At 61.2% G+C, this 22794-nt stretch overlaps 1 protein-coding gene across 2 annotated transcripts in view; it reads left to right on the forward strand.

Annotated features, from left to right (window-relative positions):
• Positions 1–22794, forward strand: part of KIF5A (kinesin family member 5A) — a 39257-nt gene continuing 16463 nt past the window's right edge. The window contains exons 1-19 of one of the 2 annotated variants that reach the window (XM_069878987.1): positions 1–129; positions 4496–4583; positions 5241–5314; positions 5430–5534; positions 5636–5684; positions 6624–6679; positions 6767–6854; positions 8640–8764; positions 9089–9193; positions 10212–10360; positions 11100–11248; positions 12466–12680; positions 13309–13377; positions 14393–14599; positions 16198–16344; positions 16425–16613; positions 18381–18498; positions 19516–19577; positions 20526–20635. In XM_069878987.1, the coding sequence (XP_069735088.1) occupies positions 1–129; positions 4496–4583; positions 5241–5314; positions 5430–5534; positions 5636–5684; positions 6624–6679; positions 6767–6854; positions 8640–8764; positions 9089–9193; positions 10212–10360; positions 11100–11248; positions 12466–12680; positions 13309–13377; positions 14393–14599; positions 16198–16344; positions 16425–16613; positions 18381–18498; positions 19516–19577; positions 20526–20635 (2234 nt within the window). The remainder of the gene's footprint in view (positions 130–4495; positions 4584–5240; positions 5315–5429; positions 5535–5635; positions 5685–6623; positions 6680–6766; positions 6855–8639; positions 8765–9088; positions 9194–10211; positions 10361–11099; positions 11249–12465; positions 12681–13308; positions 13378–14392; positions 14600–16197; positions 16345–16424; positions 16614–18380; positions 18499–19515; positions 19578–20525; positions 20636–22794) is intronic. The other variant, XM_069878988.1, reaches the window with a different exon arrangement.

Here is a 22794-nt window from a genome sequence, read left to right on the forward strand (position 1 = left end):
ATGGCCGAGCCCAGCACCGAGTGCAGCATCAAGGTCCTGTGCCGGTTCCGGCCCCTCAACCAGGCGGAGATTCTGCGGGGGGATAAATTCCTGCCTGTTTTCCAGGGCGATGACAGCGTCGTGGTGGGGGTGAGTTTGTTGGTTTTTTTTGGGGGGGGGGCACAGAGACACCCCCCCACCCCCACCCCAGCCTCGAGGTGGGGGGGGGGAATACACCTTAGAGGGGTTAACCGCAAGTTTGGGGGGGGAAACAGCCAAGTTTGGGGAAAAACAGCCAGGTGGGGGGGGGACAAGCTTGGGGGAGGGGGTGACATCAGCTTGGGGGGGGGGGGCAGAGGCTGTTGGGGGGGGAGAATCGCTTTGGGTGTGGCCGGGGCAGCCCTGCCCTCCCCCCCCAGGGCGTTTCCCTTGCCCCCCCCATTCCTTTTTTAATCTTTCCATCTCTCCCAGTTTCCCCCAGTCCAGCCCAGTATGGGGGGTGGGGGGGGATGTTTACAATGAGTGGAGACGCCTTGCCCCCCCCCCCAGCCCCAAAGGCAGTGATGGGGGGTGGAATTTTCTGCAGAATCTGCCCCCCCCCCCAGCTTGGCCCTTTGTTGGGGAGGGGGGGGGCTCAGGGGCTGTGTCCAAGTCCCCCCATATAACGCTCCCCCCCATAAACCGCCCCCCCTCCTGCATAGGGAAGGGTCTGGGGGGGTCTCCTGCATGGGAGAAGGTGTGTGGGGGGTGTTCTTTGAGGGGGGGGGGATTTGAGGGGGTGGGGGGGGCATAGGGGGTGCGGGAGGGGGGGGCTCCGTAGGTGTTGTGGCGCAATGCAGGGTGTTGCGGGGGGGGGGGGAAGGTGGGGGCTGAGGGGGGGAACAGGGGATGCGGGGGGGTGGCAGGGGGGGAGGATGGGGGGGCTGTGGGAGTCTGGGGGAGGCTATGGGGTTATAGGGGTCTGGGGGGGCTATGGGGGGTCTCTAGGGGTCTGGGGGAATCTATGGGGTGTATGGGGGCCGGGGGGGGCTATGGGGTTATAGGGGTCTGGGGGAATCTATGGAGTGTATGGGGTCTGGGGGGGGCTATGGGGCTATAGGGGTCTGGGGGAGCTATGGGGGTCTCTAGGGGTCTAGGGGAATTTATGGAGTGTATGGGGGCCTGGGGGGGGCTATGGGGCTATGGGGGTCTGGGGGGGGCTATAGGGACCTGTGGGCATCAATGGGGTGTATGGGGTCTGGGGGGGGCTATAGGGGTCGGGGGGGGGGGCTATGGGGGGTCTCTAGGGCTCATGGGGAATTTATGGAGTGTATGGGGGCCTGGGGGAGGGGGGCTATGGGGCTATGGGGGTCTGGGGGGGGGCTACAGGGACCTGTGGGCATCAATGGGGTGTATGGGAGCTGGGGGGGGCTATAGGGGGTCTCTAGGGGTCTGTGGGAATCTATGGGGTGTGGGGGGTCTATAGGGACCTGTGGGCATCAATGGGGTGTATGGGAGCTGGGGGGGGGCTATAGGGGGTCTCTAGGGGTCTATGGGAATCTATGGGGTGTATGGGGGCCTGGGGGGGGCTATAGGGACCTGTGGGCATCAATGGGGTGTATGGGAGCTGGGGGGGGGCTATGGGGGGTCTCTAGGGGTCTAGGGGAATCTATGGAGTGTATGGGGGCCTGGGGGGGGTCTATGGGGCTATAGGGGTCTGGGGGGGCTATAGGGATCTGTGGGCATCTGTGGAGTGTATGGGGTCTGGGGGGGGCTATAGGGGTCGGGGGGGGGGCTATGGGGGTCTCTAGGGGTCTGTGGGAATCTATGGGGTGTATGGGGGCCGGGGGAGGGGCTATGGGGCTATGGGGGTCTGGGGGGGCTATAAGGACCTGTGGGCATCAATGGAGTGTATGGGAGCTGGGGGGGGCTATAGGGGTCTGGGGGGGCTATGGGGGGGTCTCTAGGGGTCTGTGGGCATCTTTAGGGTATATGGGGGGCTGGGGGGGAACTAGGAGGGTCTCTAGGGGTCTGTGGGTGTCTATGGGGATCTATGGGGATCTCTGAGGATGTCTGGGGGTCTATGGGGGTCTATGGGGGTCTATGGGGGTGCATGGGGGGCTGAGGGGTCTATGGGATTTGTGGGGATCTGTAGGGATCTATGGGGACCTATAGGGGCTGAGGGGTCTATGGGGAGCTATGGGGTGTATGGGGGGCTGAGGTATCTATGAGGATGTTTGTGCCTGAGTCGGGGACTATGAGGGGCTGAGGGGTCTACGGGGATCTCTGGGGATCTAGGAGGATGTTTGGGGATCTCTGAGGGCCTATGGGGGGCTGGGGGGTCTATGGAGATCTATGAGGCTCTGTGGGGGTGTAGGGAGAGTGAAGGGTCTATGGGGATCTATAGGGATCTATGAGGATGTTCGGGGATCTATGGGGATCGGTGTGGGGCTGTGAGGATGTTTGGGGGTCTATGGGGCAGTAGGGGAGTGAGGGTCTATGGGCACCTTTGGGGATCTGTGGACTGGATGGGGGCCTGAGGGATCTGTGAGGATCTACGAGGATGTTTGAGGATGTATGGGGACCTATGGGGGTGTTTGGGGGTCTATGGGGATCTATGAGGGTCTGTGGGAGTCTATGGGGTTCTACAGGGGTCTGTGGGGACCTATGGGGGACTATGGGGGTCTATGAGGATCTGTGGGGGTCTATGAGGAATTGGGGGGTCTATGGGGGGGTCTATAGGGATCTATGAGGATCTGTGGGGATTTGTGGGGGTCTGTGGAGTTGTATGAGGGTTCATGGGGATCTGTGGGGGTCTGTGGGGGCCTATGGGGGTCTATGAGGTTCTATGGGGATCTGTGGGGATCTATGAGGATGTTTCGGGATCTATGGGGGTGTAGGATCTATGGCGGACTATGGGGGTCTATGAGGATCTGTGGGGGTCTATGAGGATTTGGGGGGGTCTATGGGGGGGTCTATAGGGGTCTATGAGGATCTGTGGGGATTTGTGGGGGTCTATGGGGATCTGGGGGGTCTGTGGGGTCTGTGGGGATGTATGAGGGTCTATGGGGATCTGTGGGGTCTACGGGGGTCTGTGGGGATCTGTGGGGTCTGTGGGGGTCTACGGGGATCTGTGGGATCTATGGGGGTCTATGGGGGTCTGTGGGATGTATGGGGATCTATAAGGATCCGTAGGGTGTATGGGGGTCTGTGGGGGTCTGTGGGGGGCCGAGGGGTCTATGGGGGGGGTTGGACTCCGTGGGGGGAGGGGCGGTTGTGTCTGCGCCGCGCTGCGACGGATGCGCTGGGGCTGGGGGGGGGGGCGGGGCTGGTGTCTCCCGTCTGTCCCCGTGTCCGTCCGTCCCCGCGTCCGTCCGTCCCCGTGTCCGTCCGTCCCCGTGTCCGTCCGTCCCCGTGTCCGTCTGTCCCCGTGTCCGTCCGTCCCCGCGGCGGCTGCGGCGGTTTCAGCACCGGGGCCTGGACAGCTCCGGGCCGGGGGGGGTTGGGGGGGGGCCTGGAGTGCCCTGACACCTCCCTTACTGGGATAAACTGGGAATTACTGGTCCCCCTGACACCTCCCTTACTGGGATAAACTGGGAATTACTGGTCCCCCTGACACTTCCCTTACTGGGATTCACTGGAACTGGTGCCCTTGCGACTTCCCTTACTGGGATTAACTGGGACCTAATGTTCTCCTTGCAACCTCCCACCTCCCTTACTGGGATTCACTGGGACTGGTGCCCTTACAACCTTGCTTACTGGGATTCACTGGGACCTACTGGTCCCACTGCAACCTCCCACCTCCCTTACTGGGATTCACTGGGACTGGTGCCCTTACAACCTCCCTTATTGGGATTCACTGGGATTTATTGGTCTCCCTGCCACCTCCCTTACTGGGATTAACTGGGACCGGTGCCCTTATAACCTCCCTTACTGGGATTTACTGGAAATTACTGGTCCCCCTTCAACCTCCCACCTCCCTTACTGGGATTCACTGGGACTGGTGCCCTTGCAACCTCCCTTACTGGGATTCACTGGGACCTACTGGTCTCCCTGAACCTCCCACCTCCCTTACCGGGATTAACTGGGACTGGTGTCCTTGCAACCTCCCTTACTGGGATTAACTGGGAATTACTGGTCCCCCTGCAACCTCCCACCTCCCTTACTGGGATTCACTGGGATTTATTGGTTCCCCTGCCACCTCCCTTACTGAAATTCACTGGGACCGGTGCCCTTACAACCTCCCTTACTGGGATTTACTGGAAATTACTGGTCGCCCTTCAATCTCCCACCTCCCTTAGTGGGATTAACTGGGACTGATGCCCTTGCGACCTCCCTTACTGGGATTCACTGGGACTGGTGTCCTTGCAACCTCCCTTACTGGGATTAACAGGGACCTACTGGTCCCCCTGCAACCTCCCACCACCCTTACTGGGATTCATTGGGACTTACCGGTGCCCTGAGGCCGGCTGAGCCCCCAGCCCTTTTGGGGGGGTCTCTGCTGGCCACTGACCCCCATGTTCACACCCCCCCCCAGGGTAAAACCTACGTCTTTGACCGCGTCTTCCCCCCCAACACCACCCAGGAGCAGGTCTACCATGCCTGCGCCATGCAGATCGTCAAGGGTGAGGGATCTCCAGGGCTTTGGGGGGGCCTGGGGGGGTCCAAACTTGGGAACCCCCCTCTAGGGACACCCAGGTCCATGGGAAACTGGGAGGTGCTTTGGGGGGGGGACAATGGAGAAGCTTGGAGGGACCTTGGAGGCGTCCAGGAGATCTTGGGGTCCCTGCAGGACATTGTGGGGTGTCACTGAGGTCTCCAGGGGTTTAGGGGGGCCCTGGGGGGTCCTCTGGGTGGGGAAAATTGGGGAACCCCCCCCCAGGGACACCCAGAGCCATGGGGACAGTGGGAGTACTAGGAGGGGACAGGGGCAGCGTTGGGGCTGACCTTGTTAGAGGGACCTTGGGGGGTCCAGGAGACCTTGGGGTCACTTTGGGTGGGTCATTGGGGTCTCCAGGGTTTTGGGGGGTCAGGGAGAGCCTTGGGGAGCCCCTTGTGGTTTGGGGGGACAGGGAGACCTTGGGGGGGGGGTTTCTCTGAGGTCCCTTGGGGCCCTGAGGTGACCTCAGCTACCATGGGGTGATCGGGTGGTCCTAGGGTTTTGAGGGAATTGGGGAGACCTTGGGGAACCCCTCAGGATTTTGGGGGCCCCTGAGTGTCCTGAGAGGTTCCTGGAGGTTTTTTGGGGGGGGGTCCCCAATACCCCCTCCTTGTTCCTCCAGACGTGTTGGCTGGATACAACGGCACCATCTTCGCCTACGGGCAGACGTCATCAGGCAAGACCCACACCATGGAGGTGAGGAGGGGTAGGGGGGATGGTCTGGGCTTTTTGGGGGGTCCCAACGCTTTCGAGGGGGCCTGACCCCCCATTTTTGGGGGTTCACGACCCCCCCGACCCACCTCCACCCCAGGGGAAGCTTCACGACCCCCAGCAGATGGGCATCATCCCTCGCATCGCCCAGGACATCTTCAACCACATCTACTCCATGGATGAGAACCTCGAGTTCCACATCAAGGTGGGGCACTGGGAGGCACTGGGAGGCACTGGGAGGCACTGGGAGGCACTGGGAGGTTGGGTTCCCACCCACCCCACCTCTCCCCAATTCCTTCCTCACAGGTTTCTTACTTTGAAATCTACCTGGACAAGATCCGGGACCTGCTGGACAGTGAGTTGGGGGGGGGAACTGGGAGTACTGGGGGATACTGGGAGGCACTAGGGGGACTGAAAAGGTTAGAGGGACTGGGGAGCACTGTGGGCTGCACTGGGTGGGTACTGGGGAGCACCGGGAGGCACTGGGGAGCACTGGGAGGCACTGGAAGGATGTGGAGGAGCACTGGGAGGCACTGGGTGGGTACCGGGAGGTACTAGGTGGGTGCTGTGGAGAACTGGGAGGTACTGGGGAGCACTGGGAGGCACTGGGTGGGTAGTGGGAGGTACTAGATGGGTGCTGGAGAGCACTGGGAGGCACTGGAAGGATGTGGAGGAGCACTGGGAGGCACTGGGTGGATACTGGGAGGTACTAGCTGGGTGCTGGAGAGCACTGGGAGTCACTGGGTGGCACTGGATGGGCACTCAGTGGGTACTGGGAAGCACTGGGAGTCACTGGAAGGATGTGGAGGAGCACTGGGAAGCACTGGGTGGGTACCGGGAGGTACTAGGTGGGTGCTGTGGAGAACTGGGAGGTACTGGGGAGCCCTGGGAGGCACTGGAAGGATGTGGAGGAGCACTGGGAGGCACTGGGTGGATACTGGGAGGTACTAGGTGGGTGCTGTGGAGAACTGGGAGGTACTGGGGAGCACTGGGAGTCACTGGGTGGCACTGGATGGGCACTCGGTGGGTACTGGGAAGCGCTGGGAGTCACTGGAAGATGTGGAGGAGCACTGGGAGGCACTGGGTGGGTACTGGGAGCTACTAGGTGGGTGCTGGAGAGCACTGGGAGGCACTGGAAGGATGTGGAGGAGCACTGGGAGTCACTGGGTGGGTACTGGGAGCTACTAGGTGGGTGCTGTGGAGAACTGGGAGGTACTGGGGAGCACTGGGAGGTACTGGGGAGCTCCCAGAGAGTGTTGGTGTGTCCCCACCCCCTCCCCTGTGTTCCCCCCAGTGACCAAGACCAACCTCTCGGTGCACGAGGACAAGAACCGTGTTCCCTACGTCAAGGTGAGGGGAGCCCAGCGGGGGTCCCGTGGGTGAGGGGAACCCCAAGGAGAACCCCAAGAGGTGAAACTGGGATCCCACCACCCCCAGGGCTGCACCGAGCGCTTCGTCTCCAGCCCTGAGGAGATCCTGGACGTCATCGATGAAGGCAAATCCAACCGGCACGTGGCAGTCACCAGTGAGGACACGGGACGGGTGCTGGGGGGGCCTGGGGCATGATTGGGGCCCCTGGGGTGATGTTGGGGTGCCCTAGGGGTCATCAGGGCACTATGGGTCTCTTCGGGGCACCATGAAGGTTCTTGAGGCACCGTGGAGTCTCTAGTGTGCTGTAGGGTCCGTATAGTGCCGTAGAGGTCCTCGGGGCACCATGGAGGTCCTTGGGGGTCATCATGAGGTCCCTGGGGTGCTGTAGGGTCCATAGGGGGACGTAGGGGTCCTTGGGACACCATGGACATCCTTGAGGCACCATGGAGTCCCTGGGGTGCTGTAGGGTCCATAGGGGGACGTAGGGTTCATCAGAGCACCATGGAGGTCCCTGGAGCACCATGGAGGTCCCTGGGGTGCTGTAGGGTCTATAGGGGGATGTAGAGGTCCTTGGGGCACCATGGGGGTCCCTGGGGTGCTGTAGGGTCCACAGGGGAATGTAGGGGTCCTTGGGACACCATCATGGTCCCTGGGGCACCATAAAGTCCCTGGGGTGCTGTAGAGTCTATAGGGGAACGTAAAGGTTCTTGGGGCACCATGGAGGTCCATGGGGGGCATCAGGAGGTCCTTGGGGTGCTGTAGGGTCCATAGGGGGATATAGGGGTCCTTGGGACACCATGGACATCCTTGAGGCACCATGCAGTCCCTGGGATGCTGTAGGGTCCATAGGGTGCCGTAGGGCTCATCAGAGCACCATGGAGGTCCCTGGAGCACCATGGGGGTCCTTGGGGTGCTATAGGGTCCACAGGGGGACGTAGGGGTCCTTGGGACACCATCATGGTCCCTGGGGCACCATAAAGTCCCTGGGGTGCTGTAGGGTCTATAGGGGGACGTAAATGTTCTTGGGGCACCATGGAGGTCCATGGGGGTCATCATGAGGTCCCTGGGGTGCTGTAGGGTCCATAGAGGAATGTGGGGTTCATCAGAGCACCATGGAGGTCCTTGGGGGTCATCATGAGGTCCTTGGGGTGCTGTAGGGTCTATAGGAGGATGTGGGGTTCATCAGAGCATCATGGAGGTCCCTGGAGCACCATGGAGGTCCCTGGGGTGCTGTAGGGTCCATAGGGTGCTGTAGAGGTCCTTGGGGCACCATGGAGGTCCATGGGGATCATCATGACGTCCCTGGGGTGCTGTAGGGTCCACAGGGGAACGTAGGGCTCATCAGAGAACCATGGAGGTCCCTGGAGCACCATGGGGGTCCTTGGGGTGCTGTAGGGTCCATAGGAGAACGTAGGGGTCCTTGGGACACCATCATGGTCCCTGGGGTGCTGTAGGGTCTATAGGGGAACGTAAAGGTTCTTGGGGCACCATGGAGGTCCATTGGGGTGATCATGAGGTCCCTGGGGTGCTGTAGGGTCCATAGGGTGCTGTAGAGGTCCTTGGGGCACCATGGAGATCCTTGGGGGTCATCATGAGGTCCCTGGGGTGCTGTAGGGTCCATAGGGTGCTGTAGAGGTCCTTGGGGCACCATGGGGGTCCCTGGGGTGCTGTAGGGTCCGTAGAGGAATGTGGGGTTCATCAGAGCACCATGGTGGTCCCTGGAGCACCATGGGGGTCCCTGGGGTGCTGTAGGGTCCATGGGGTGCTCCAGTGGTCATTGGGCTACAATGGAGTCCATGTGGAATCACGAGGTCTCTGGAAAGCAGTGGGGGATCCCCAGGGTCCCATGGGGTCTCCAGGGCGAGGTGGGGGTCCCGTGGGGTTTGGAGGTCCCTGCAGTTGGAGATGCAGGCACTGCAGCTTCTCACCGTCCCCACAGACATGAACGAGCACAGCTCCCGCAGCCACAGCATCTTCCTCATCAACATCAAGCAGGAGAACGTGGAGACGGAGCAGAAGCTCAGCGGGAAGCTCTACCTGGTGGACCTGGCCGGGAGTGAGAAGGTCAGGGGGACCCCAGCCCCGAGGGACTGTGGAGGAGCTTGGGCTGGGGAGGGTCTGGGATTGTGCTGGAGGACGTGGGATGGGAGGTTCCTGGAGGAACCTCCGTGGAGGTTTTCCCAAGGGGGACATTGGAAGGGTGGGGAGATGGGGGGGCACCTGTGGGACATTGGGGTCTGGGGTCTTCAGGTTGAGGTGGGGTCTTTGGATGAAGGGTCACTTGGATTGGGGGTTTCACAGCTGGTGTCACCCTTGGGTTTGGGATCTTGGGGGGTCCCTGGGGTGGGGGTGGTCCCACGGGGGTCTCTGAGCTGCCCAGCCCCCCAGGTCAGCAAGACGGGGGCCGAGGGCGCCGTGCTGGACGAGGCCAAGAACATCAACAAGTCCCTCTCGGCGTTGGGCAACGTCATCTCGGCCCTGGCCGAGGGCACGGTGAGAGCCTCACCCCACGGCTCCTCAGGAACCCCCTGACCCCCAACTGCACCCCATGATCCCATTGACCCCCAACTTCACCCCATGAACCCCTTGACCCCCAACTGCACCCCATGAACTGATTGACCCCCAACTGCACCTCATGAACCCATTGACCCCCAACTTCACCCCATGATCCCATTGACCCCCAACTTCCCCACACACACACCCTGACCCTCAACTTCACCCCAAGGACCCCCTGACCCCCAACTTCACCCCATGATCCCATTGACCCCCAACTTCACCCTATGAACCCCCTGACCCCCAACTTCACCCCCTGACCCCCAACGGCACCCCATGATCCCATTGACCCCCAACTTCACCCTATGAACCCCCTGACCCCCAACTTCACCCCCTGACCCCCAACGGCACCCCATGATCCTATTGACCCTCAACTTCACCTCATGATCCCATTGACCTCAAACTTCACCCCATGAACCCCTTGACCCCCAACTGCGCCCCATGATCCCATTGACCCCCAACTTCACCCTATGATCCCATTGACCCCCAACTGCACCCTATGAACCCCTTGACCCCCAACTGCACCCCACGATCCCATTGACCCCCAACTTCACCCTATGAACCCCTTGACCCCCAACTGCACCCCATGATCCCATTGACCCCCAACTTCACCCTATGAACCCCTTGACCCCCAACTGCACCCCATGATCCCATTGACCCCCAACTGCACCCCATGATCCCACTGACCCCCAACTTCACCCCATGAACCCTCTGACCCCCAACTTCACCCTATGAACCCCTTGACCCCCAACTGCACCCCACGATCCCATTGACCTCCAACTGCACCCCATGATCCCACTGACCCCTAGCTTCACCCCATGGACATCTCACATTCCAACATCACCTGATGAACCCGTTTCACCCCAACTTCACCCCATGGACCCGCTGCACCCCGACTGCACCTGCAGCCCCCGGGGAAGGCTGGGGGGGTCCCCCCTGAACCCCCTTTTCCCCGCAGAAGGCGTATGTGCCGTACCGGGACAGCAAGATGACGCGGATCCTGCAGGACTCGCTGGGTGGGAACTGCCGCACGACCATGTTCATCTGCTGCTCCCCCTCCAGCTACAACGATGCCGAGACCAAATCCACCCTCATGTTCGGCCAGAGGTGGGGAAGAGGGGTCCCCCTGCACCCCAACATCCCCCAGGCACCCATGGACCCCCTCCTGCACCCCGACTGCACCCCGACTGCAGCCTTTGCAAGCCAACCACACCTCAGCTGCTCTCCTGTTGTCCCCCAACTGCACCCCAACAGCACTCATTGCACCCCAACTTCTCTCAAACAGCACCCACTGTACCCCAACTTCACCCAAGCAGCACCCCCTGCACCCCAACTTCACTCAAACAGGACCCATTGAACCCCAACTTCACTCAAACAGCACCCCCTGTACCCCAACTTCACCCCAGCTGCACCCCATGCAGCCTTTGCAACCCAACCGTACCCCAACATCACCTCAAGCACCCATCACAACCCAACTTCACCCCGACATCATCTCAAGCACCCATAGCACCCCAACTTCACTCCATGCACCCATGGCACCCCAACTTTGACCCATGCACCCGTTGCACCCCAACTTCACCCATTGCACCCCAACCACACTCCATCGCCCCCCGACTTCACCCCAACATTACCCCAAGCACCCCATTTTCACCTGAGCTTCACCCCGTTGCACCCCAACAGCACCCACCCAGGCCACCATGACCCCCCCAAAGTACCCCAGGGGGACCCCAAACCTGGTGGTGGGTCCAAGGTTGACCTTAGGATGGAGGTCGCTGTGGTGGACACCTCAGGGGGTGCTGCCTGGAAAGGGGGGGGTCCCATTGAAGGGTCCCCCAACTGCACCCAGGGCCAAGACCATCAAGAACACGGCATCGGTGAACCTGGAGCTGACGGCCGAGCAGTGGAAGAAGAAGTATGAGAAGGAGAAGGAGAAGAACAAGGTGTTGAAGGAGACCATTGCCAAGCTGGAGGCTGAGCTGAGCCGCTGGCGCAGCGGTGAGAATGGACCCCAAACATCTGAGGGGGGATCCATCCCATCCCATCTCCATCTCCATCCCATCCCATCTCCATCCCCATCTCCATCTCCATCTCCATCCCATCCCATCCCATCCCATCCCATCCCATCTCCATCTCCATCCCATCCCATCCCATCCCATCTCCATCCCATCCCATCCCATCCCATCTCCATCTCCATCCCATCCCATCCCATCCCATCCCATCCCATCTCCATCCCATCTCCATCCCATCTCCATCCCATCCCATCCCATCCCATCCCATCCCATCCCATCTCCATCTCCATCCCATCCCATCTCCATCCCATCCCATCCCATCCCATCTCCATCCCATCTCCATCCCATCCCATCCCATCCCATCTCCATCTCCATCTCCATCCCATCCCATCTCCATCTCCATCCCATCCCATCTCATCCCATCCCATCTCCATCCCATCCCATCCCATCCCATCCCATCCCATCCCATCCCATCCCATCTCCATCCCATCCCATCCCATCCCCATCTCCATCTCCATCCTCATCCCATCTCCATCCCCATCCCATCTCCATCCCATCCCATCCCATCTCCATCCCATCCCATCCCATCCCATCCCATCTCCATCCCATCCCATCCCATCCCATCCCATCCCATCTCCATCCCATCCCATCCCATCCCATCCCATCCCATCCCATCCCATCCCATCCCATCCCATCCCATCTCCATCCCATCCCATCCCATCCCATCCCATCTCCATCTCCATCCCATCCCATCCCATCTCCATCCCATCCCATCCCATCCCATCCCATCCCATCTCCATCCCATCCCATCCCATCCCATCTCCATCCCATCCCATCCCATCCCATCCCATCCCATCCCATCCCATCCCATCTCCATCCCATCCCATCCCATCCCATCCCATCTCCATCCCATCTCCATCCCATCCCCATCTCCATCTCCATCTCCATCTCCATCTCCATCCCATCTCCATCTCCATCCCATCCCATCCCATCCCATCCCATCCCATCCCCATCTCCATCTCCATCTCCATCTCCATCTCCATCCCATCTCCATCCCATCCCATCCCATCCCATCCCATCCCATCCCATCCCCATCTCCATCTCCATCTCCATCCCATCCCATCCCATCCCATCCCATCCCATCCCATCCCATCTCCATCCCATCCCATCCCATCCCACCACCTCAACACCCTGGTTCTCCAGGAGAAGCCGTTCCCGAGACGGAGCAGCTGAGCGGGAGCGAGGCGGAGGCCGGGACGGGCGAGGGGACAGGCGAGGGGACAGACGAGGGAACAGGCCCCATCGGGGAGACCCCCCTCAACGACAACAGCTCCTCCATCGTCATCCACATCTCGGACGAGGAACGGCGCAAGTACGAGGAGGAGATCCGCAAACTCTACAAGCAGCTGGATGACAAGGTGGAGACCCCACCCCAGGACCTCTCCCCTGGTTCACTGGGGTCCCCCAAAGACCCCTAGACCTGCTGGGACCTCCCAGAACCCCTGAGACTCCACAGGACACTTGAGGACCTCCCAGTCTCACCAAGACACTCCAAGAACCTTGGGGACCTCTTAGTCTCACTGAAACTCCCCAAGACGCTTGGGGACCTCCCAGTTCTCCCCAACATCCCCAGGACCCTTGGAGACCTCCCAGTCTCTCCAAGACTCCTCAAGAACCTTGGGGACCTCCCAATCTCTCCGAAACTCCCCAAGACCCTTGGGGACCTCCCAGTCCTCCCAACATCCTCAGGACCCTTGGGGACCTCCCAGTCCTCCCATTATCTCCGCGACCCTTGGGGACCTCCCAGTCCTCCCAACATCCCCAGGACCCACAGCCCCCCAGGACCCTCAGGACCTCTCAGTTCGCTCAAAACTCTCCAGAACCTCTGGAAACCTCCCAGTCCTCTCAGCATCTCCAGTTTTCACAGCCCCCCGGGACCCTCAGGACCTCCTGGCTGCCCCCAGGACCCCCCGAGTCCCTCCCTTGCCACCCCCAACCCCTCGGGGCGGCCGCACGGACCCTCCTGTCCCATCTTCCCCCTTCCAGGACGACGAGATCAACCAGCAGAGCCAGATCATGGAGAAGCTCAAGCAGCAGATGCTGGACCAGGAGGAGGTGAGGGGGTGCCCCCCACCAGCCCCCATGTGTGTCCCCCAACCTCCCTGGGACCCCACAACTGCCCCCTGCTGGGACCCCAGCCTCATGCCTCGGGGACCCCAGGAACCCCCCAACCCTGACCCTGGGAACCCTCTGGGACCCCCAACTCTGACCCCTGAGACCCCTCCTCGGAACCCCTCCTGAGGACCTGCCACCTTGACCTCTGGGATTCCCCTCTGGGACCCCTTGGGAGCCTTCCAACCTCACCCCTGGGACCCCTCCCCAGATCCCTCATCCCTGACCCTTGGGACCCCTCTAGGACCCTCATGGACCCCTCCAATCTCATTCCCTGGGACCCCATTGAAGACCACCATGGGCACCCAACTGGAGTTGGCCATGGGACCCTTCTGAGAACCACCAGATCCCTCATCCTTGACCCTTGGGACCCCTCTGAGACCCACTTGGACCCCTCCAATCTCATTCCCTGGGACCCCATTGAAGACCACCATGGGCACCCAACTGGAGTTGGCCATGGGACCCTTCTGAGAGCCACCAGATCCCTCATCTCTGACCCTTGGGACCCCTCTGGGACCCCCATGGACCCTCCAACCTCATCCCTTGGGACCCCTCCCCAGATCCCTCATCCTTGACCCTTGGGACCCCTCTAGGGCCCTCATGGACCCCTCCAATCTCATTCCCTGGGACCCCACTGAGAACAACCATGGGCACCCAACCGGGATTGGCCATGGGACCCTTCTGAGAACCACCAGATCCCTCATCTCTGACCCTTGGGACCCCTCTGGGACCCCCATGGACCCTCCAACCTCATCCCTTGGGACCCCTCCCTGGATCCCTCATCCCTGACCATTGGGACCCCTCTGGGACCCACTTGGACCCCTCCAACCTCATCCCCTGGGACCCCATTGAAGACCACCATGGGCACCCAACTGGAGTTGGCCGTGGGACCCTTCTGAGAACCACCAGATCCCTCATCTCTGACCCTTGGGACCCCTCTGGGACCCCTTGTTCCCAGGTGCTGGCGGCGGCGCGGGGCGGAGGGGAGGCGGCGCGGCGGGAGCTGGCAGCTCTTCGTGCCGAGCACGGGGCAGCGCGGGCCGAGGTGGCCGAGGTGCTGGCGGCGCTGGAGGAGCTGGCGCGAAGCTACGACCGCAAAGCCCAGGAGGCCGAGGACACCGGGCGCCACAACCGCCGGCTGGCCGACGAGCTGGCCCGCACCGAGGTGACCCCCCCAGCACCCCTGGGACCACCAGAACACACCTAGATGGGGTTGGAGATGGGACCCAGTGGGAACCACCATGGGTACCAACTGGAATTGGCTGTGGGACCCAGTGGGAACCACCATGGGCACCCAACTGGGATTGGCCATGGGATGCTTGAGAAGCACCATGGGCACCCAACTGGGATTGGCCATGGACCCAGTGAGAAGCACCATGGGCACCCAACTGGGATTGGCCATGGACCCAGTGGGAACCACCATGGGCACCAACTGCGACTGGCCATGGGACCCAGTGAGAACCACCATGGGCACCCAACTGGGATTGGCCATGGGACCCTTGAGAACCACCATGGGCACCCAACTGGGATTGGCCATGGGACCCAGTGAGAACCACCATGGGCACCCAACTGGGATTGGCCGTGGACCCAGTGGGTACCACCATGGGCACCCAACTGGGATTGGCCATGGGACCCTTGAGAACCACCATGGGCACCCAACTGGGATTGGCCATGGGACCCTTGAGAACCACCATGGGCACCCAACTGGGATTGGCCATGGGACCCAGTGAGAACCACCATGGGCACCCAACTGGGATTGGCCGTGGACCCAGTGGGTACCACCATGGGCACCCAACTGGGATTGGCCGTGGGACCCTTGAGAACCACCAGTTGCCAGCCCAGCTGGGATTGCTACTGGGAATTTCATTGGGTGCCCAACTGGGATCCCTGCTGGGGTTCCAGGGTGGTGGAACTCGGGGTGCTGGGGTTCCAGGGTGGTGGAATTGGAGGTGTTGGGGTTCCATGGTGGTAGATCTGGTGGTGCTGGGGTTCCAGGGTGGTGGATCTGGTGGTGCTGGGATTCCAGGGTGGTGGATCTGGAGGTGCTGGGGTTCCATGGTGGTGGATCTGGTGGTGCTGGGGTTCCAGGATGGATGATACTGGGGTTACAGGATGATGGATCTGGTGGTGCTGGGGTTCTGGGTTGGTGGAACTGGTGGTGCTGGGGATCCAAGGTGGTGGATCTGGTGGTTCTGGGGTTCCAGGCTGGTGGAACTCAGGGCGCTGGTGTTCCAGGATGGATGGTGCTGGGGTTACAGGGTGGTGGAACTGGTGGTGTTGGGGTTCCGGATTGGTGGAACTGGTGGTGCTGGGGCTCCAAGGTGGTGGATCTGGTGGTGCTGGGGTTCCAGGGTGGTGGTTCTGGTGGTGCTGGGGTTCCAGGGTTGTGGATCTGGTGGTGCTGGGGTTCCAGGATGGTGGATCTTGTGGTGCTGGGGTTCCAGGATGGATGATGCTGTGGTTACAGGATCATGGATCTGGTGGTGTTGGGGTTCCGGGTTGGTGGAACTGGTGGTGCTGGGGATCCAGGGTGGTGGATCTGGTGGTGCTGTGGTTCCAGGTTGGTGGAACTGGTGGTGCTGGGGATCCAGGGTGGTGGAACTGGTGGTGCCGGGGTTCCAGGGTGGTGGATCTGGTGGTGCTGGGGTTCCAGGCTGGTGGATCTGGTGGTGCTGGGGCTCCAGGGTGGTGGATCTGGGGGTGCTGGGGCTCTGGGGGTGCCAGGCTGGGGTGTCGCGGTGCCAGGCGTGGCCGTGCCCGCAGGCGACGACGCTGTCTCTGGAGACGGAGCTGCAGCGGGTGCGGGAGCTGGGTGGGCAGCAGCGCAAGCGAGCGGCCGAGGTTCTCAACGGGCTCATGAAGGACCTCAGCGAGTTCAGCCTCATCGTGGGCAACGGCGAGATCAAACTGGTGAGGACCCCCACCCGCCACCCCCACCCCGTGCCCCACGTCCGCGTGCCGCGCCGACCCCTGTGCCGTGCCCGTCCCAGCCCGTGGAGGTGAGCGGGGCCATCGAGGAGGAGTTCACGGTCGCCCGGCTCTACATCAGCAAGATCAAGTCGGAGGTGAAGTCGGTGGTGAAGCGGTGCCGGCAGCTGGAGAACCTGCAGGTGGAATGTCACCGCAAGATGGAAGTGACGGGGCGTGAGCTCTCCTCCTGCCAGCTCCTCATCTCCCAGGTGGGTGGGGAGGGACCTCAAGGCGGTCGCGGAATCACAGAATCACTAGGTTGGAAAAGATCTCCAGGATCATCGATCCAACCACCAAGAGACTCCCAAGAGCTGTGCTGACTGGCAAGTGTCACCAGGGGATGGTGTCCCTGTGGTTTGGTGGCTCTGGTGTTCAGTGGCTCCAGGGTTTGGTGACCCTGAGGTTTTGTGGCCCTGTGGCTTGGTGATCCCATGGTTTGAAGGTCCCGTGGTTTGGTGATCCCATGGTTTGAAGGTCCCATGGTTTGGTGATCCCATTGTTTGAAGGTCCCGTGGTTTGGTGATCCCATGGTTTGAAGGTCCCGTGGTTTGGTGATCCCATGGTTTGAAGGTCCCGTGGTTTGGTGATCCCATGGTTTGAAGGTCCCGTGGTTTGGTGATCCCATGGTTTGAAGGTCCCGTGGTTTGGTGATCCCATGGTTTGAAGGTCCCATGGTTTGAAGGTCCCGTGGTTTGGTGATCCCATGGTTTGAAGGTCCCGTGGTTTGGTGATCCCATGGTTTGAAGGTCCCATGGTTTGGTGATCCCATGGTTTGAAGGTCCTGTGGTTTGGTGATCCCATGGTTTGAAGGTCCCATGGTTTGGTGATCCCATGGTTTGAAGGTCCCGTGGTTTGGTGATCCCATGGTTTGAAGGTCCCGTGGTTTGGTGATCCCATTGTTTGAAGGCCCTGGGGTTTGGTAGCCCAGGGTCTCGGTGGTCTCACAGTTCAGTGACCCCACAGCTTGATGACCCCATGGTCTGGTGCCCCCAGGGCTCAGTGTCCTTGGGGTATGGTGTCCATGGGGTGTGTTGATCCTGAGATTTGGTGAGGCCGGGGTTCGATGACCCCGTGTTTTGGTGGGGTCATCACCCCAGGGTTTGGTGGCCTCAGGGTAGGGTGGTCTCAGTGTTTGGTGGCCTTGGTGTTTGGTGACCTCATGTTTTGATGACCCCATGGCTTGGTGACCCTGTGGCTTGGTGACTCCATGGCTTGGTGACTCCATGGTTGGTGACCCCATGGTTTATGACCCCATGGTTGATGACCTTATGACTTGGTGACCCCATGGTTTGGTGACCCCATGGTTGGGTGACCCCATGGTTGGTGACCCCATGGCTGGGAGACCCCATGACTAATCACCCCATGGCTTGGTGACTCCATGGTTGATGACCCCATGGTTTGGTGGCCCCATGATTGGGAGACCCCATGGCTGGATGACCCCATGGCTTGGTGACCCCATTGTTGGGTGACCCCATGGCTTGGTGACTCCATGGTGGGAGACCCCATGGTTGGGAGACCCCATGGTTGATGACCCCATGGCTTGGAGACCCCATTGTTGGGTGACCCCATGGCTGGGAAACCCCATGGTTGAGCAACCCCAGGGTTGATGACCCCATGGTTTGGTGGCCCCATGGTTGGAAGACCCCATGGTTAATGACCCCATGGATGGATGACCCCGTGGTTGGTGACCTCATGGTTGGGAGACCCCATGGTTGATGACCCCATGGCTGGATGACCCCATGGTTGGGTGACCTCATGGTTAATGACCCCATGGCTGGATGACCCCATGGTTGGTGACCCCATGGTTGATGACCCCATGTTTGCATGAGCCCATGGTTGATGATCCCATGGCTTGATGACCCCATGGTTTGGTGGCCTCAGGGCTGGGGTGGCCGTGGGGGTGGCAGGGGTGGTGGCCACGTCCCCAGGGGTGGTGGCCACGTCCCCAGGGGTGGTGGTTGATCCTGGTCCCACAGCACGAGGCGAAGATCCGCTCGCTGACCGAGTACATGCAGACGGTGGAGCTGAAGAAGCGGCACCTGGAGGAGTCGTACGACGCCCTCAGCGAGGAGCTCGCGCGCCTCCAGGCCCAGGGTGGGGGCTGGGGGGGCACAGGGGGGCTGGGGACCTTGGGGGGCTGGGGGTACAGTAGGAGTTGGGGGGCTGGGGGGGTCACAGTGGGTCTGAGGACCTTGAGGATTGGGGGTACAGCAGGAGTTGGGGGGCTGGAGGGGTCACAGTGGGTCTAGGGGGGTCACAGCGGGTCTGAGGACTTTGAGGACTGGGGGTACAGCAGGAGTTGGGGGGCTAGGGGGGTCACAGTGGGTCTAGGGGGGTCACAAGGGGTCTGGGGACCTTGAGGACTGGGGGTACAGCAGGAGTTGGGGGGCTGGGGGGGGTCACAGTGGGTCTAGGGGTGTCACAAGGGGTCTGAGGACCTTGAGGACTGGGGGTACAGCAGGAGTTGGGGGGCTGGGGGGGTCACAGTGGGTCTAGGGGGGTCACAGCGGGTCTGAGGACTTTGAGGACTGGGGGTACAGCAGGAGTTGGGGGGCTGGGGGGGTCACAGCGGGGCTGGGGGGGTCACAGTGGGTCTAGGGGTGTCACAAGGGGTCTGAGGACCTTGAGGACTGGGGGTACAGCAGGAGTTGGGGGGCTGGGGGGGTCACAGTGGGTCTAGGGGGGTCACAGTGGGTCTGAGGACCTTGAGGATTGGGGGTACAGCAGGAGTTGGGGGGCTGGGGGGGTCACAGTGGGTCTAGGGGGGTCACAGCGGGTCTGAGGACTTTGAGGACTGGGGGTACAGCAGGAGTTGGGGGGCTGGGGGGGTCACAGCGGGGCTGGGGGGGTCACAGTGGGTCTAGGGGGGTCACGGCGGGTCTGGGGACCTTGGGGGGCTGGGGGTACAGCAGGAGTTGGGGGGCTGGGGGGGTCACAGTGGGTCTAGGGGGTCACAAGGGGTCTGGGGACCTTGTGAGGGTTGGGGTACACCAGGATTTGGGGGCTGGGGGGGGCACAGTGGGGCTGGGGGGGGGTTCACAGTTTGGGGGGGGTCCCAGTGGGTGTGGGGGGGCCCCAGGCTGGTCCCCCCAACGCGATGTGCTCCGGCAGAGACGGCTCAGGGGGGGCCCCGCAGGGAGCAGGACGAGAACCCCGACACCGATGAGGTCAAGGTGAGGGGGGGCTGGGGGGGGGGGGGCACCCCTGGGGGGGTCCTTGTGGCATGTGGGGGGTCCTAGAGGGGATCCAAGGGGGGCTGGGGGGGGTTGGGGTGCAGGGTTGGGGTGTGGGGTCAGTTTTGGGGGGGTGTTGGGGTGAGGGAATGAGTTTTGGGGTTCAGAGTCAGTTTGGGGGTTCAGGATCAATTTAGGGGTTCGGGGGTGGGGGTGAGTTTTGGGGTTCAGGGTCAGTTTTATGGAGCAAAGTCAGGGTTTGGGGTCAGTTTTGGGGTTCGGGGTCAGGATGGGGGGTGAGTTTTGGGGTTTGGGGTCAGTTTTGGGGAGAAAAGTCGAGGTTTGGGATCAATTTTGGGGTTCGGGGTCAGGATGGGGGGTCAGTTTTGGGGTGAGGGGTCAGTTTTGGGGTTCAGGGCCGGTTTGGGTGTTCAGGCTTGGGGGGTCAGTTTTGGGGTTCAGGGTCAGGGTGCCGGGTCATTTGGGGGGGTCTGAGGCCAGTTTGGGGAGCAGGGTCGGGGTTTGGGGTCATTTTTGGGGTGCAGGGTCAGTTTTGGGGTTCGAGGTTGGGGTGGGGGGGTCAGTTTTGGGGTTTGGGGTTGTGGTTGGGGGTCAGTTTTCGTGTGGAGGGTCATTTTTGGGCCGTGGGGTCAGTTTTGGGGGTTCAGGGTTGGGGGTCAGTTTTGAGGTTCAAGGTTGGGATGGGGGGTCAGTTTTGGGGGTTGGGGTCAGTTTTGGGGTTCGGGGTTGGGGTGGGGGGTCAGTTTTGGGGTTCAGGGTCAGATTTGGGGTTCGGGGTCAGGGTGCAGGGTCATTTATGGAGTTCGGGGTCAGTTTTGGAGCGCGGGGTCAGTTTGGGGGTTTGGGGTTGGGGTTGGGGGTCGGTTTCGGGGTTCAGGGTCCGTTTCGGGGTGGGGGTCACTTTTTGGGGTGCTGTGTGGGGCGCAGAAGGCGCTGCAGCTGCAGCTGGAGAGCCAGCGGGAGGCGCAGCAGAAGCAGCTCGGCCGCCTGCGGGACGAGGTCAACGAGCGCCAGAAGATCATCGACGAGCTGCGCGAGTGAGTCCCCAACCCTGACCTCGACCTCGACCTCCAACAACGACCCCAACCTCAACCTCCATCCCTGTCCCCAACCTTGACCTCCAATCCTGACCCCAACCTCAACCTCCATCCCCGTCCCCAACTTTGACCTCCAACCCTGTCCTTGACCCTGACCTTGACCACCATCCCAGTCCTCAACCTTGACCCCAACCTCAACCTCCATCCCTGTCCCCAACCTCAACCTCCAATCTTGACCCCAACCTCGACCTCCAACCTTGACCCCAACCTCAACCTCCATCCCTGTCCCCAACCTCGACCTCCAACCTTGACCCCAACCTCGATCTCCAACCCTGACCCCGACTCCGACCTTCACTTCTGTCCCTGTCCCCAACTTCAACCTCCATCCCTGTCCCCGACCTTGACCTCCATCCTTCTTCCCAATCTTGACCTCCAACCTTGTCCTCAACCTCCACCTTGATCTCTGTCCCCAACCTTGACCTCCTGTCCCCAACCTTGACCTCCAGCCCTGTCCTCAACCTCGATCTCCAACCTTGACCCCAACCTCAACCCCCTGTCCCCAACCTCAACCTTCATCCCTGACCCTAACCTTGAACTCCAATCTTGACCCCAACCTCGATCCCACCCTGACCCCGACCCTGACCTTCACCTCCATCCTTGTCCCTGACCTCCATCCTTCTTCCCAATCTTGACCTCCAACCCTGTCCTCAACCTCCACCTTGATCTCTGTCCCCAACCTTGACCTCCTGTCCCCAACCTTGACCTCCAGCCCTGTCCTCAACCTCAATCTCCAACCTTGACCCCAACCTCAACACCGCGTCCCCAACCTCAACCTCCATCCCTGACCTTAACCTCGACCTCCAACCTTGACCCCATCCTCGATCTCCCACCCTGACCCTGACCTTCACCTCCATCCCTGTCCCCAATCTCTACCTCAACCCTGTCCTTGACCCTGACCTTGACCTCCATCCCTATTCCCAACCTTGACCTCCAACCCTGTCCTTAACCTCAACCTCCATCCTTGACCCCAGCTTTGACCTCCAACCCCGACCCCAACCCCAACCTCCATCCCTGTCCCCAACCTCAACCCCTTGTCCCCAACATTGACCTCCATCCCTGTCCTTGACTTTGACCTTGACCCCATCCCTGTCCTCAACCTTGACCCCAACCTCGACCTCCCTTCCTGACCCCGACCTTCCCCTCCATCCCTGTCCCCAACCTTGACCTCCAACCTTGACTCCAAGCTCAGTCTCCAACCCTGACCCCGACCCCAACCTTCACCTCCATCCTTGTCCCTGACCTTGACCTCCAACCTTGACCTTGACCCCAACCTCAAGCTCTATCCCTGTCCCCAACCTCAACCCCCGTCCCCAACATTGACCTCCATCCCTGTCCTTGACTTTGACCTTGACCAACATCCCTGACCCCAACCTTGATCCCAAACTTCACCTCCATCCCTGCCCCCAACCTCGACCCCCTGTCCCCAACCTTGACCTCCAACCCCATCCCCAACCTCAACCTCCATCCCTGTCCCTGACCTTGACCTCCATCCCTGTCCCCAACCTCAATCTCCAACCCTGACCCCGATCTTGACCTCCAACCCTGTCCCTGACCCCAACCCTGACCCTCTGTCCCCGACCTTGACCCCAACCTCAACCCTCGCCCCTGTCCTTGACCGTGACCTCCACCCCATCCCTGTCCTGAGCCCTGTCCCTCCGTCCGTCCATCCCGCTCCCACCCATCTGTCCATCCCCCTGACCACTTGTCCATCTGTCTGTCCCTTTGACCTCCTGTCTGTCCATCTGCCTGTCTGTCCTCGTGTCCACCTGTCCATGCTCTGACCTCCTGTCTGTCTGTCTGTCCTCCTGTCCACCCATCCACACCTTGACCTACTGTCTGTCCATCTGTCCTCGTGTCCACCTGTCCATGCTCTGACCTCCTGTCCGTCTGTCTGTCCTCCTGTTCACCCACCCACCCCCTGACCTCCTGTCTGTCCGTCTGTCCTCCTGTCCACCCACCCACCCCCTGACCTCCTGTCTGTCCATCTGTCCGTCTGTCCATCTGTCCTTCTATCCATGCTCTGACCTCCTGTCTGTCTGTCTGTCCTCCTGTTCACCCATCCACACCTTGACCTCCTGTCTGTCCGTCTGTCCGTCTGT

Source organism: Phaenicophaeus curvirostris, chromosome 30, assembly GCF_032191515.1.
Source record: "Phaenicophaeus curvirostris isolate KB17595 chromosome 30, BPBGC_Pcur_1.0, whole genome shotgun sequence".
NCBI lineage: Eukaryota > Metazoa > Chordata > Aves > Cuculiformes > Cuculidae > Phaenicophaeus > Phaenicophaeus curvirostris.